At 29.5% G+C, this 14,463-nt stretch overlaps 2 protein-coding genes across 6 annotated transcripts; both read right to left on the bottom strand.

Moving 5' to 3' along the window:
- Positions 1–191: 191 nt before the first annotated feature.
- LOC148313541 (uncharacterized) lies at positions 192–3,643 on the bottom strand. Of its 5 annotated transcripts, none has more exons than XR_015837699.1 (6): positions 3,422–3,639; positions 3,108–3,248; positions 2,580–2,632; positions 1,727–1,775; positions 1,478–1,660; positions 192–475 (listed from the first exon to the last, which is right to left on the bottom strand). XR_015837699.1 is itself a non-coding variant. In XM_088261966.1 (6 exons), the coding sequence occupies exons 1-6, from the start codon at positions 3,605–3,607 to the stop codon at positions 440–442; spliced, it is 642 nt and encodes a 213-aa protein (XP_088118092.1). In that variant the 5' UTR covers positions 3,608–3,640; the 3' UTR covers positions 192–439. The 5 variants fall into 5 exon arrangements, 3 of the variants coding, with proteins under 3 accessions (XP_088118092.1, XP_088118085.1, XP_088118100.1); XM_088261966.1 differs by having other exon boundaries at positions 2,580–2,629; positions 3,108–3,245; positions 3,422–3,640; XM_088261959.1 differs by having other exon boundaries at positions 3,108–3,245; positions 3,422–3,638.
- A 4,290-nt stretch (positions 3,644–7,933) lies between these two features.
- On the bottom strand, positions 7,934–12,698 carry LOC148313542 (reticulocalbin-2-like). Its single transcript, XM_088261594.1, has 6 exons — positions 12,129–12,698; positions 10,975–11,122; positions 10,426–10,576; positions 9,587–9,785; positions 8,930–9,053; positions 7,934–8,838 (listed from the first exon to the last, which is right to left on the bottom strand). The coding sequence occupies exons 1-6, from the start codon at positions 12,316–12,318 to the stop codon at positions 8,670–8,672; spliced, it is 981 nt and encodes a 326-aa protein (XP_088117720.1). The 5' UTR covers positions 12,319–12,698; the 3' UTR covers positions 7,934–8,669.
- Positions 12,699–14,463: the final 1,765 nt, after the last annotated feature.

Genomic DNA, 14,463 nt, shown 5'->3' on the forward strand with positions numbered 1-14,463 from the left:
TATTTTTGGTGTGAAAAATGAAGAAGAAATATTAATATGGGTAAAAAATGATTTATGAAATATAATTTAATCTCTCCAATATGATTAAACTACCAAATTACGAATATTGATAGTATAACTATACAAGCTCCTCATATCACAATGTATATACATACATGGTTTTAACTTTCTTTTCATAAAAAAACATAATATATTTTGAATAATTTTCTTTTTATTATTGCAGTTTAATATTTATTCTATATAATATCAAAACCTCATTGTAAATATAACAGATATACATTCATTAAACATTTATTAAGAAAGTAATATAGAAACACATTAAACATTGGTCATAATAATTCATATATAAAACAAAACTATTATAAAAAAATATAATATGTAAATACATTCATAAAAAGGTCAAAATTGATTTCCTTGACAGTTGTTTTACATTCTTGACTCAGCATGTTTTCAGTTGACTTTGGCATTTATTAACCTGTTTGGTTAAAAAAATAATAAGTAGATAAATAAATATATATATATATATATATATATATATATATATATATATATATATATATATATATATATATATATATATATATATATATATATATATATATATATATATATATATATATATATATATATATATATATATATATATATATATATATATATATATATATATATATATATATATATATATATATATATATATATGTGGGTGTGGGTGTCGTTCACCCGTAATAAAAAAATATGTAAAATGATCTAACCGGAAAAAGTTTCATAAATATTTTTTATATTCTTCCAACCCTTAGCACACCCAATATGCATAGAAATCTGCATCGGATAGATGTAGAGTTAACTTGAGCATTCATTACAAGAAGATAAGGTGATTAGTCTTGTGCGACAGGTAAAGGTAGTATTAAAATCAGATATAAAAAAATATATTTCAATCCCTGAGAAATTGAAGCCAAGTGTGGTAAAGAATAAATAGTTGAGGTAAACTAAAAAATAATTATAAGTTGTTCCCTTCTCTAGTAAAGTGTTTGCTAGTTATCATTCATGGGGTCCTAAGTTCGATTTTGGTGGGTTTACATATGGGTGGATTTTCGCACTGATGTAACCCTAGACAGGGAACTGAAACGTAGGACTAATCATTTAACCAGTTCCCTGACTAGCCTGAATGTGACTCGGGCAAGGAGTTTATATTACATTTGCAAGCCCGAGGACTGCTCGGGTAAATCGTATTGCGAATCATCAGTCCTGTTTTGCTAGAGTCAAATATTGACCCATTTGTTTTTATTGAATAACCCGAGAGGTGTTCGGACAGCCTTGTTTCGACTTGTTGGTGATGGTTTCTTGCAACGGCAAATTTTCTTGCCAAAATTCGTCAGTAAAGTGATTAACTAATGTTCATGTAAATTCATTGTAGATAATTCTGCATCAAGATCGGGTATGAGTATGGTTTTATTTTTCAGTATTTTCAACTTACTTTAGGCTTAGCACTTCTTAATTGTTTTCTCATTTCCTTAATAATGTCGTCTTTGAACTGCGTTTGGAATATAGCATTTTGACATTTTTCTTGTAACAACACTACCATTTTTTGTAATGTACTTAATTCTCTTTGTTTTTCATTTAATTTTTTTTCTAGAACACATCGCATTTCTTGAAATTCCTAAAACAAAATCTTGAAATAGCAATTTGGTTTTTAAAATTTTGAAAATAAAAATTCTAATCTTACCTGAGAAAACTTCGAAGGAAGATAAGGTTTTTCAACACAAGTTTGCTGCCTGAAAAATTAATTTGATTGTAATATTTATTTTAATTGTGGGGTGAGCTGGTGCTTAGCAGTTTCGTCTAGTGTTACATATATTGAGTTATAAGTTTATTTACTATTAAATATCTGAGACATTACTATCTATCATCAGAATCCTAACTGCCCATCAAACCTCATCCAGTAGGTTTTCCCTCTTCCTTCTTCCCTAAACTCCCTTTTTCCTTTGCCTTTTTTATTATTATCAACTAGTAATTTTCATCAATATTTAATAAAATGTAAAGTAGTTGCTTAATACAGCAGTAATGTGTAATTTGTTTTTTTTTAATGTTCAAGCACTATCTACCTCTGATTGCAAACAAATAGGTATTAAATGTTTTAAATAATATTACTATTCTGTTTTTGGTTGGTTAGAAGATACTGCTTTTTAGCAATAAGCCTGACAATGTACATATTTCTTTTCTGTATATGAAGTTTAAATAAAATAAAATAAATATTTCCAATAAAAATCAACTACCCTTTCTTTCAGTACCACAACAGAAAAGGAGAACTTTATAAATAGCTTGACACAGGCAGGAATCCAACTAATAACCCAAGTATCCACCCTTCTTTCAGAACCTAATTAGAGAATTGCTATCATAATTTCTAAAATAATGAAGATAAACGCATTTAAATTATGAAAATATTATAAATTGTTATTTTTATTTTGTTTGTAAATAAAAATAAGACAGAAAAACAGAAACATTCCTCTCACTGGGTGACTGCCAAAAAAAAACTACTCATATAAATAATTTAATATTGGCAAAAAGCTCATACTCACCCGGGTTGGCTGCATTTCTCAACATGAATTTTTTGAGAGCAGGAAGTGCACTGCTAAATATAAAAAATATCGTTAATATTCAACCAAAGAATATTTAACAATATAATATTTGTGTTAAATTATTGAATACTTAAAAAAAACCTATTATCAAATCAACACGGGAATTGACCAAAATATTCTAGCCGGTATCGTCTTAAAAAAAACTATGGGCCGATGATTCAACCTGCTCATAAAAAATATCAAACAGTGACTTTAGTGGATGTAAGGACGTCTCGACAAAGACAAAGACAAATCTGGGTTTTCTCCACTTGAAATTCCGCAATTCTGCTTATTGGCATAGCCATTTAACCAAAATGTGTCTCATCGGTGATCAAAATTTTGCATAAAAAAAGAGGATCAACTTGAATATTGTTTTCGGCCCATTCACCAAACCTACGAGGCGCATAATGGTCTTCAGTCTATTCATGGTGAAATGGCAAATATATAATTCCTATTGTGCTATAATTTTTTAATTCAAGAAATACATACATTTAAGAATGTTTTATTTAACTTTTCTAATTGAATTTTATTTGTTGAGGAGTTTTCCAGACATACTACAGTTTGCACCAATAAAACATTTTGTTCCAGAAGATCACGAACCCATTTTCTGAGAATTTCTTCAATTAGCTACTGAAACAGAGATTGTCGAGAAAAATATATAGAGAATTAATGTTCATTGATGCAAATGCAGAAATTTAAAGATGTAAGAAGTATTTCATTCAATAAGGAGATAAGTAATTTGTCAGTTTAGTTGTAAAAACAAAACAAAATAGGCAATTATTTTCTTGAAGTATCTGATTTACCTTCGAATTTCTTGGATTGTTGCACTCTGCCGTTTTTAATTTTGTTTCATATATTTTGTTTATCTCATTTAGTATATCAAATGATTGAGTTTTTGTGTATGGACAGCTGAGTGAAAAGCATTGGTTCCCGCCGGTATTTCTAATCATTATCTTTTTTAATGGAGAATTAAAAAAGTAATTTCTCATACATATTTTGACATTGATTTCAAATGAAACTTTAAAAAATGAATACATGAAGATGAAATGTATTAAGAAAGTAAGGTAGGTACTTAGTTAATATTTGTGTCCCTAAGTGATGATATGAAGCCAATGTGGGTTTTGGCACACTAGGGCATCTAAGATAATAAGGCAGCCAGATCTCAGATGATGAGTGCTGAAGCAAAGCAAAGAATACCCAATCAACATCATGCCAAGGAACTCCAGTTGCATATTCACAAAAGTTTACTATTACAATGATGAAATTAATTCCCAATCAACTGAAGGTTAAACTGATAATAACTCTAGGTCAGGTGTTTATTGGTAGCAGCTGACCAGATGTACTGCATAGTTTTATGTATTTTTTACCCAACATTTGCATCGTAAATCCGTAATTTAATGAATATAAACTGTGATAAGGGTTAACTTGAAATAGTTGAGAGTTAAAAAGTTTCAAAGGTTTACTTACTGCTATTTATGATAAAATGGAACCTAACACCACTAAAACTGTAAAACTTTATAGAAAAGATAAGTACATAACTGCAAAAATAGAAACAGCTCTTAAAGGTCAAAATATGTAAAATACCCTGTAATTTTTGCTTTCACCATATTATGGTACGATCTATTCACATCTGAATCAAAGATCAACTTAAACGATCCATATAAGGCACAAATTAATAAATTTTGTTTGGTCATGCGATTCTAAGTGAGTTAATCAGATGAAGATAAGCAGATATTTTTGAAATCTAATCTGTATCCGAAAAATTCAGGATGGGATAATCTAAACTACCTCTTAAACTGGGTTGTAAAAGAAGGGATTGATTAACTAAAATTATAAAAAAAGGAAAACCAATTAAACATTTTTTATTTGATCATTTTATTCAATACAGAAACACTTAAAGAAAACAACATGTATGTAAACAAGGTAAAAATATTGTTGTACACTATTTGTTTGTCATGGTAATAAATAAAAATAACAATTAGCTGCTCTTTGTCGGAAAAAAAACCTTGTATGAGGGTTTAAGTTAGTAGAAAAACTATAATTTAAAAAAAAAAATATTTAAGGGTTCATTGCACATTTTTTTTAATACATATGTATGTTATACCTTTTACAAATATAAAAATAATAAAATTACATGTGTATTCCACATAAGGTAAGTGTCTATAATACTGACCTAGTTTTTGTCTTAAGCCGGTCCATATTTTTAAAATATTTATTTAATATTAAAACGGCTTGATAATTTTTTAAATTTATTTTTATTTTTTAATGGGATAGTTTTATCCTTACAAAGTTAAAAAAATAATAGTCAAAAGTCAAGTGCATATATTAAAATCCACGCAATAAACAGTTAAAGGCTTTGTATTCAATACTGACCTATTCGAAATGGATTATTTCGTAATACTGACCGCTGTTGCCCCTATTACTGACTATGAGTGAAAAAGACAACTAAATTCATATTTTAATATATTTTACCATATGTAAACTGGAGTAAGATATAAGTATTTGTAATGGAAATAAATGTAAAAGTAAGTACTTATGTGACAATTTATTATTTATTAAAAAAAAACATATTGGTTAAACAAAATGTATTGTTAATGTATTTTTTTAAGCTCACTATAAATAAGTAATTCTGGAATGGAATAATTTCCTCTAGGATTAAGTCACACCGGTTCTGGAATTGTTTTTATGATTCCTTCTGAAGTATACTATATAGTATCCTGTTTTTCTGGCACTTCCAGTTCAGGCATACCACGACCTTGATCAAAGCGGAACCATCCTTTTTGGGATTTATTACAATTCCTAAAAAATTCCCCTTCCTACTTTACAATACAGGACTCATTTTATTTTAGTTTTTACGAGGAAGATTTTTTGAAGACCCTTGGTGATTTTCAGTTTTTTTTTCTTCTTTTCTGCCACTTTATCTTCTGGCACACAGAGACTGCTTAATCTTTCCTGTCCAGAGTAAAAAAAAACAATCCGCGGGTTCCGAAGGGGGTACTGGCAATACCCCAAGTAAAATGCTAAAAATACAGGTTTTTCACAAATTCGACTAATGTCAAAATGTTTATCATGCTATTGTTATTCTATTTTTTCCATTTAAATTTGAATTTTCTGCAATAAACAATAATTTTCAAAAAAACATATTTGTGAAGAAGTTCTCTGCGGAAATGACATTCAATTCCACCCAATGTTTAAGCATCACTGGACACTAGGCGCTTCGGCCGGAAACGATGCAAGTTAGAGGGGGTGAGGAGAGAAAGAGAGAGAGAGAAGCATACTACTCGGTACATACTAGCGGGTTTCTAATTTGTCGTATATTATGGTGAAAAAAAAAACAAAGAATGGTAAAAAAATCAGATAGCGAGAAGCAATACAAAAATGACATTACGTTGTATGAACAGTTTGGACTTGGGTTTGGGAATATCTGTCCATCTGTAGCCTGATTTGGAAGTGAACAAATTTTCTTCATTTCTACTGTTGTCTACCATATGTACGGGCTTGACGCTGTTAGAGTCAGATTCATCAAGTTCTTGGATTATATAGTTATCTGAGTCGGCGTCGGAATCATAATCTTTATTTTCTAACCCTAAATGGAATTCATAATCACTTATATACATACATCAGTGTCCGTATAGCTCAGAAGTTGCTCAATCATATCATCTGTCAATTATTTTCCACTCATTGTTAGGGTAAAGTAAATATTAAAATTATGACAATTTAATTAGTGTAAAAAGGTAGATATTTATAAAATAAATATGAAAATGCAATTGCACCAAGAAATTTCAGTAGATAATTTAAATTAATAATAATTCTTATTAGAAACGAAAAAAAACACTCTGTATTTGCCAAATAACGCTTGCGTAACGAGAACACGATTCACACGCGTGGAAATTTGGGAATCTACCGCCGATGGTTAAACTGTGGAGATAGATACAGCGCTAGTAAAGAAATTGATATCCCCTTCGGAACGGGACAGTTAAACGCTGTTAGAACATTTAAGATCGTGGGATTTGGAGGTTTACAAGGAGTAACCTCATTTGGGTGTGCAACATTAGAGCATGATGGTAGTGTGCCTGATATGTATATACATATATATATATATATATATATATATATATATATATATATATATATATAAATATATATATATATATATATATATATATATATATATATATATATATATATATATATATATATATATATATATATATATATATATATATATATATATATATATATATATGTATATATATATATATTTATATTTATATTCTACTTACCCTTATCCGCACCCGATGGTGCACTGCATCTGCACTGATGTTGTATTGACGCAGTGTTATCTCGATGGTTACTTACATGAAGGCAAGGTGATCACTCATGCGAGTATAGTGGAATCAGTTTATGTTTGATAATAAACAAAGTTTTTTTTGTTGATATTATGTTAAAAAAGAAAAAATAAATTGTATTTTAACATAAGAAAAATCACAAAAAGATGGCTCAGAACGAAACTCCTTTTCTGAAATAGTATGTGTTTATAATACTGATCTAGATTCGTTTCTATTACTGACCGCTGAAACTATTTATTATAATTATAAAACCAAGCAAAAATATATAGGTCAGAATTAGGCCCCCATAATCCAAAAACTGTATGCTATCCAAAGCACGCAAGAAATTTACGTATTTAAGAACTTTCACAAATTTATGTAAACTTTAAAAATGCTCTCGTCTTACTCATTACTGACCTATAGGTCAGTAAAGGAAACTAATGAAATTTCGGGTGAATGTAATACTGACAACTTTTATTTTATAAATGTATTGTATCAATCATATGGTTATTTCACAAATACTTTGTTTTTTGTAAATTCAATACACTAAACTAACTAACACATATAAAATATTAGTAAATATCAATCATATAAAAATAATACAACTTTAAAATAAAAATTGAAAGATTAGGCTTGTCTGTTAAGGATTTTCCGTGTGCGCGCGCTACTTGCCAGATGTCCAAACTTTAACTGATATTTCAAATATGAAAAATCAAAATATTGACTGTAAAACATTGTCATCACATAACACAAGCATGGCTGCAGTGTTGGTAATATTAAAAATTAGTAATAATTGAACCAGTGTCTTATTATCTGTTGTTTCTTTGAAATAGGTCAGCAATAGGGGCTAGGTCAGTTTTATAGACACTTACCTTATGTAACAAATTTTTAATACAACTTTTTTACTGTGATTTACCGATTTGTAATATGGAAGTTTGGCTGTATTTCATATGCATTTGTAGATATGGCACATGTGATTCATTCTTGTTTTATTTACATATTAGAAGACTAGCCAATAACAGGATGCTGTCTCTGTTTCATTCTGAAAAACCATTTATAATAACGGTTGACCGCAAATAATGATAAAATTTTGAAATATGTAAAAAATATATAGTCAATCATTTTTATTGTTAGATATCAATTTTTTAATCAAACCTCATCTGACAGTAAGCGGTTTTGAATGAGTAAAAAGGTAAGAAGATCAATAACATATAACACATAGAGCATAAAAACACTTATACCCTGTACCCTGTGGGTACATTTTTGGTGGGAAAAGACACAAAAACACGGTACATTTATTGAAAATGTATTATAATGTAAGAATAGTTAGATCGGTTGTAGTTTATAAAAGTGAGTAAACCATTTAGTATATTTTTATCAAAGATCAAAAACAATCAACATATAATTATTGATAATGTACAATGTAAATAAATATATATGTATATATTCGATAATTGGGAATATGACAACACATGTAAATAATACTTCTTTAGGACAAGACTAACTAAAAAGATACAAATGTTTCACATAATGTGATATTCATACAAAAAGGTAAAAAAGGACTAGAAATAAATTCACTCAAAATGCGAGATTTCACTGGAGTAAAAACTGTATAAAACTTTACTTAAATAAGGCAAGTTAGAGCGGGATCTGTTAATCCTTTTTTTGATAGGGTAAAAATTAAATACATAATGAATATAGTAGACAGTAAGAGTGTTGATTCTTAGAGTTCATCACCAAAATGTGATCCTAAAAGGTGATCTCCATAATCGGTGGCTTCGCTGCCCACAAAAATGTCATGATGGTCAATAATTTCTTGAAATGACAATTTCAAATCCTGATCATCATCCGAAGTACTAAACAAATGTTCCACTTCATCATCAGCAATGTCACTGGAAAGAAAATATGCGAATGAGAAATGTTGAATAGCTTAAGCATGAATATCTACAAAACAACTGTTAATAAGGTTGTAAAAATGCCTACTCATTGTTGGGTATCATCCAACCTTGGATTTCTTTTCCACTTAAAAAACCGTCATGGTCCAAGTCAAATTCATTATCAAATTTATCCTTTTCTACTGAGATCCATTCCTTGTCATGGTCATACCCTGAAATAAAAGTTGCCAATGTATTTTTTTTTAAGTATAACTACATAATAATGCAGAAGAATTACAAACAAGGTACAAAATAAAATAAAATACAGTTATTTTAAAACAAAAAAACATTTTAATTTTTTTAAATGTATTCCTCAGTGGGAAATCTTGTGCAGAGGAATACATTTTACATGTTTAATTTAATTGAATTATTATTGGACAGATTTTATTATTATTATTATGAATATAAATATATTTTTTATTAATGTTTTACTTAGTAAATACCACTATTTCTTAAAATCTACTGTGACACGTGTTTCGATGCATTCCGCAGTGTTTAAAAATGATGCGGAATGCATCGAAGCACGTGTCACAGTAGATTTTAAGAAATAGTGGTATGTACTAAGTAAAACATTAATTAAAAATGGACAGATTTTACCACAAAGTGACTGCCGAATCAATTAATGAAAATATATATGTACATAAGAAAATATAAATCATAGGATAAATAGTACACAGAAAAAGGTATACATATTATTTTAACATACCTTTATCACCGAGGAATTCTTTAAAGCTGATTTTCCCATCATTATTCAAATCCTTTTCCTTTAACGCTTGTTGAATTATTAATGCATGCATCTTGGGATGTTCTTCTGGGTTAAAGAACACAACAAATTCTTGAAAATTTAACATGCCGTCACCATTTTCATCTGCAGCATTAAACATGATTTTGTCTTCAGATATCATCTGGAAAAAGAAAGGCAATATGTCATTGTCCTAATAAAATATTGTATTAAAAAATTGTGTGATTCTTGAAAGAAATTATAACCCTTATAATTGGGCCTATAATAAATGAATTCGCAAAATAATATAGTGGCCCATCCGATTTATTCATAATTCTCAGTTCCAGTGAAATACTTTCACTGGAAGTAAACAAAATTCAGGGATATAAACCGGATGGCCCGGCATTTTAATTTGCAAACTTATTTGTTTGTGTATTGGGGCCATATAAACATCAGCATACTAATGATTTTTTAGTGAATATCAGCTTCATCATTTTCAAAAGCTAATAGTATTTTAAATAGTATTGACATAATACATTGATCGAAAAAAAACTGTAACATAAAACTATACACTTATATTTTTGTTTTATTAATTTATATAAAAATTATTTTTGTGAGGATAATTTAGCTGTTACGCATTGATGAATCCAAACATTTAAAATATTTTGGGGAATGCTTAGGAGTCTTTTCATAAAAAAAAACAAAGGAGATCAGAGACCTCGGAACCACAGATTGACAAGCTACCAAGTAATCAATGGCTACAAAATATTTTTTTGTTATGGACAACACTTTTTTGGACAAAAAAGAAAAGAAAATAATCTTACAGATTCCTCACTGTCATTTTCTTCTTCAGGAATCCTATATTCAGATTCTAATCCATAAGTCTCTGATATATATTCTTTCCAGGTTACTAATCCGTTTTGATCTACATCCACATCCTCAAACTTTTCATTGGCTTCTTCTTCTGATAATTTCCTGTAAAGTAGAGGAAGGATTGAGAAAGAGAAAAACATGGGAAGCCATCTCTATCAAACAAGCACGTAGAATATTAAGTATTTAAATTGCAGGCTGTCGTAATAGGGAATATGATTGTATTGTCTTATTTGTATCGGCTTTAGTACCTACATATTTGATTTATTTAATGTTTGCAGTGTCAGCTATCCGGACTCTTCCATTTTACAATTTATCAAGAATTGGCGCAATTTGTTGGCTTGACTTCTAGCTGCCTATTGTTTTTGCCTAGTGATATATGTAGTCTTGAAGAAGAAAATAACTAAACATTTTTTTACTGCCTGCTGGTCTGATTTGAGCTGCGTGGAATGCTAATCACAATATTTATTTAATAACGTATGATATTCTGAATAAAAACTTACATGAAAGACCGAAGTATCCATGATCTTAATTCATCCTTATTAATAAATTTGTCTCCATTTGTATCCATTTTTAAAAGTAAAATACCCAATCTTCTCTTAGATTCTTCGACAGGAAGCTTATCATAGTCTTCAGCATCCTTAACACTTCCTAGAATAATTTAATACATATTTTATTAGTATTCATTCAAAAATCATATTAACATTGTCATATTGGTGCACATGACAACATTCTAATTAATACTAAAATCATCAAAATATTAAATATTATTAAAGTTTTTTTTTTAATCATTAAAAAAATAACTTTGGATATATATATATATATATATATATATATATATATATATATATATATATATATATATATATATATATATATATATATATTTATTTTTTAATTTATTTTTTATTTTTAAGTACTTACAGTGGATGCAGTTTATAAAAAAAGTGTTTAACTATACAAATTTGTTTTAATGACCAAATTTTAAATTAAAAAAATTATTAGGTACCTACAAAATTTACTAATACAACATATGAACAAAACACATACTTATATTTAAAAGAGAATACATTTTTCCAATTGACCTTTTTAAATAAAATAAAAACAATACATTTAAACATGACATTCCACATATCAACTTTCTTCGGACAAAATAGTATTAACTCAATATAGTGTTCATCCTATATTTTGCTAATGTACAAATAAATTTGTTTTTAAACAGCTTAAAACAATTTTTTCCAGACCCCATATTTTCCATGTATTTATTTTGAACTAATTTTCTGGTTAAAAACAATAGTTACCTAACTGCGTTCATTATATTTTTTAAGGGAAAAGGGTTGATGGCCAATATTTTTTATGAATTAGGTTTTAATTAAATAAATAGTGGCATTTATTTGGTACATGCTTTAAAAAGCAAGTTAATTGCTTTATTAATTTTGTTCGGCTTAAATGTCTGGGAGTCTTAAAAGTCCGTGGAGTATTTTATGCACAACAGAACCATTTTCCTAATGCTGTAGAAAATTTATTAGTATAGGATGTAGTTTAGGAGTATACATATTTTTTTACAGTACAAGTGATGTGTGAACAGTTTGGTGATCTATGTGAGTGTGCAACTATCCATTTCGTAAGGCCTTTAGAAAAAAACAACAAATATTACCAATGATAGCTTCATGGTCAAATTCTGAATAATGTTCCCCATCCTTCATGTGATTATCATCTCTCGCTCTATAACTTCCATCTTCGACTCGTTCTTGATGGATGGAGTGACTATGAACTGCTGCTGGAGTACATCGGCACCAAAACACTTGAGGTAATATTACCAAAAATATGAATCTGACACAGGTCATATTTGCAACTTTTAAAGCTAACGCTGATCAATTACATAAATTGAACAAGCCGCTTCAATTGGATAATTTGAAGGTAATAAATACAGTCGATATTGTATTGGATTATTACAATATCAAGCTGTGCATAGTGTGGCACGATATTTAGTCATGTTACTGCATAATATTAAAGGATTAAATGAATCGCTTTCATATTATAATTGCGTGTATACCTACAAATATATCGAAAAGGCAACACAATACGAGAATATAAAAATACTTGAAGGAACGTACGTTGGTACGAATTATTATTATTATTATTATTATTATTATACCCGGTTATCATAGAAAAACGAGCGAGTCTTTTTTACGTATATAGGTACTACCAAAGATTATATACTAGTGGTACTACCCAGGCACTACCAACCGTAGACAAAAAAAAACAATAAGACATAGGTAAGTACGTGCTTTTAAAATTAACGGGGTTTGTTGGAGGATTTTTTCGAAATCCACACCATGTCAATATTACATCAAAATGAAATTTACACCGTTTAGATTAAATTGATATAATCCATAAATAGGTACGTAAATCCAAAATATTCATGAAAAAAAGGATTTTGCATAAGAACAGATATTTTACCTTTCACTTTGCACCTAGCTTTTGTATTAAGAAATAACGCCGCGATTTTGAAATATGTAACTTTTAGGTCATTACATAATATTTTTTTAGGATTTTTCAAGTAATAAATGGTTTTCATAAATAATAAACATTTAATTACCTCCATTAAAATTATTTGAGTGTTTATTGTGGGAGAAACCCTCAATTTACAAAATTTCAGGCGTAATAATAAATTAAACTAACTAACTAACCATCACGCCGCTTTCCACGTGGGTAAGCAGAGAGAATGGAACATCACACACACCACTCTGTCTATGCAAGAAATCTTCACCTCTTCCATATTAATGCGTCTCTTCATTCACACCCACCGATTATATCGACTCCTGACCCGGTCGCTTTTAAGTATTCGACATACCTGATTGTGAAAAGTTTTCCTCGGTCTTCCACTGCTTCTTATTCTAACTATATTCGCCTTATAAATTTGTTTTACCATTCTTTCCTTACTCTTCCGTTCCACCCTACGTTTTACATGTCTAAACCATCTCAACACGCATTTCTTAAATTTATCAATAATGCTTATCTCAGCCTTATAATGTTTCCTTATTTTACCATTCGAACATCTATCATAAATCGTTTTACCGCACTTCGACTGCATTCATTCATCCTTCTTTTGCCAACTCTATGCTTCGCTTCCAAACATAAGGGTTGGAACCAGGACCCTGTTGTGTTTTGCTTTCGCTGATAGGTTTTTATTTGCAAAAGTTGATTTTAGTGCACCATTCACTCTGTTCCCAGCATTCACTCTCCTTTCTATATCATTATCAATCTTTCCATCTCTTTCAAAAACCATAATTTTGGATTTGCTAACATTTCTCAGTAAATGACTTTCCTTGCTCACATTATACACTTTTGTCACCAACGTCAGCAGGTCTTCTGTAATATTGGCAAAAAGAACAGCATAGTCAGCATATACAGTGGAACCTCTCATTACCAGCACCTCTCATAACAGGCAAAAAAAAAATCTGAAAAAGTTGCTCCCTTAACGAGCGATGCTTCGCATAACGAGTAACAAAGGAATGGCAAGTCTCTTTTTCACGACATTCACTTGTGAACCAGGACCTTCGTGGCTTAGGAAGGAGTAACCAAGAAGACCCTCACTTCTGCTTGGAAAAAACTTTAGCCAGAGAGTGTTGTCTAATGTGATTTTGAAACAGTAACTGTAGAGTCTGCAGTCAACAAGATTGTATCGTTAGCTAATATCATGAGACTCGAGGTGGATAATAAAGATATTGAAGAGCTTGTAAAAGAGTAAAGCCGAGAGCTTATGGAGTTGCATTGTGTTTCACAGCAATGCATTATAAAAAAGAGTTTGTTAATGGAGGAGGAGGAAGTAGCTGAGCAACAATCTTCTAGCACAATAAGAGAAATGCTGAAAGCATGGGAAACTGTTGCATCATACATTAAGAAGCATCGCCCTAAAAAGGAGGTGACTATTCCTGCTACAAATTTATTCAATGATAATGCTGTAACACATTTTCGAAAAATTTTTG

This window comes from Brachycentrus maculatus, unplaced genomic scaffold (genome assembly GCF_059751285.1).
Source record: "Brachycentrus maculatus isolate JH-2025_06_01 unplaced genomic scaffold, ASM5975128v1 h1tg000010l, whole genome shotgun sequence".
Taxonomy (NCBI): Eukaryota; Metazoa; Arthropoda; class Insecta; order Trichoptera; family Brachycentridae; genus Brachycentrus; species Brachycentrus maculatus.

Excerpts from the sequence above, each read along its gene's own strand:
- LOC148313541 (XM_088261959.1), bottom strand. The coding sequence starts at position 3,607 with ATGAGAAATTACTTTTTTAATTCTCCATTAAAAAAGATAATGATTAGA. Across the intron at positions 3,246-3,421 it reads ACAATCCAAGAAATTCGAAG|CTAATTGAAGAAATTCTCAG; the intron begins GTAAATCAGATA and ends CTGTTTCAGTAG. Across the intron at positions 1,776-2,579 it reads GAGAAATGCAGCCAACCCGG|GCAGCAAACTTGTGTTGAAA; the intron begins GTGAGTATGAGC and ends TTAATTTTTCAG.
- LOC148313542 (XM_088261594.1), bottom strand. The coding sequence starts at position 12,318 with ATGACCTGTGTCAGATTCATATTTTTGGTAATATTACCTCAAGTGTTT. Across the intron at positions 11,123-12,128 it reads TGACCATGAAGCTATCATTG|GAAGTGTTAAGGATGCTGAA; the intron begins GTAATATTTGTT and ends AAATTATTCTAG. Across the intron at positions 9,054-9,586 it reads AGAATTCCTCGGTGATAAAG|GGTATGACCATGACAAGGAA; the intron begins GTATGTTAAAAT and ends CTTTTATTTCAG.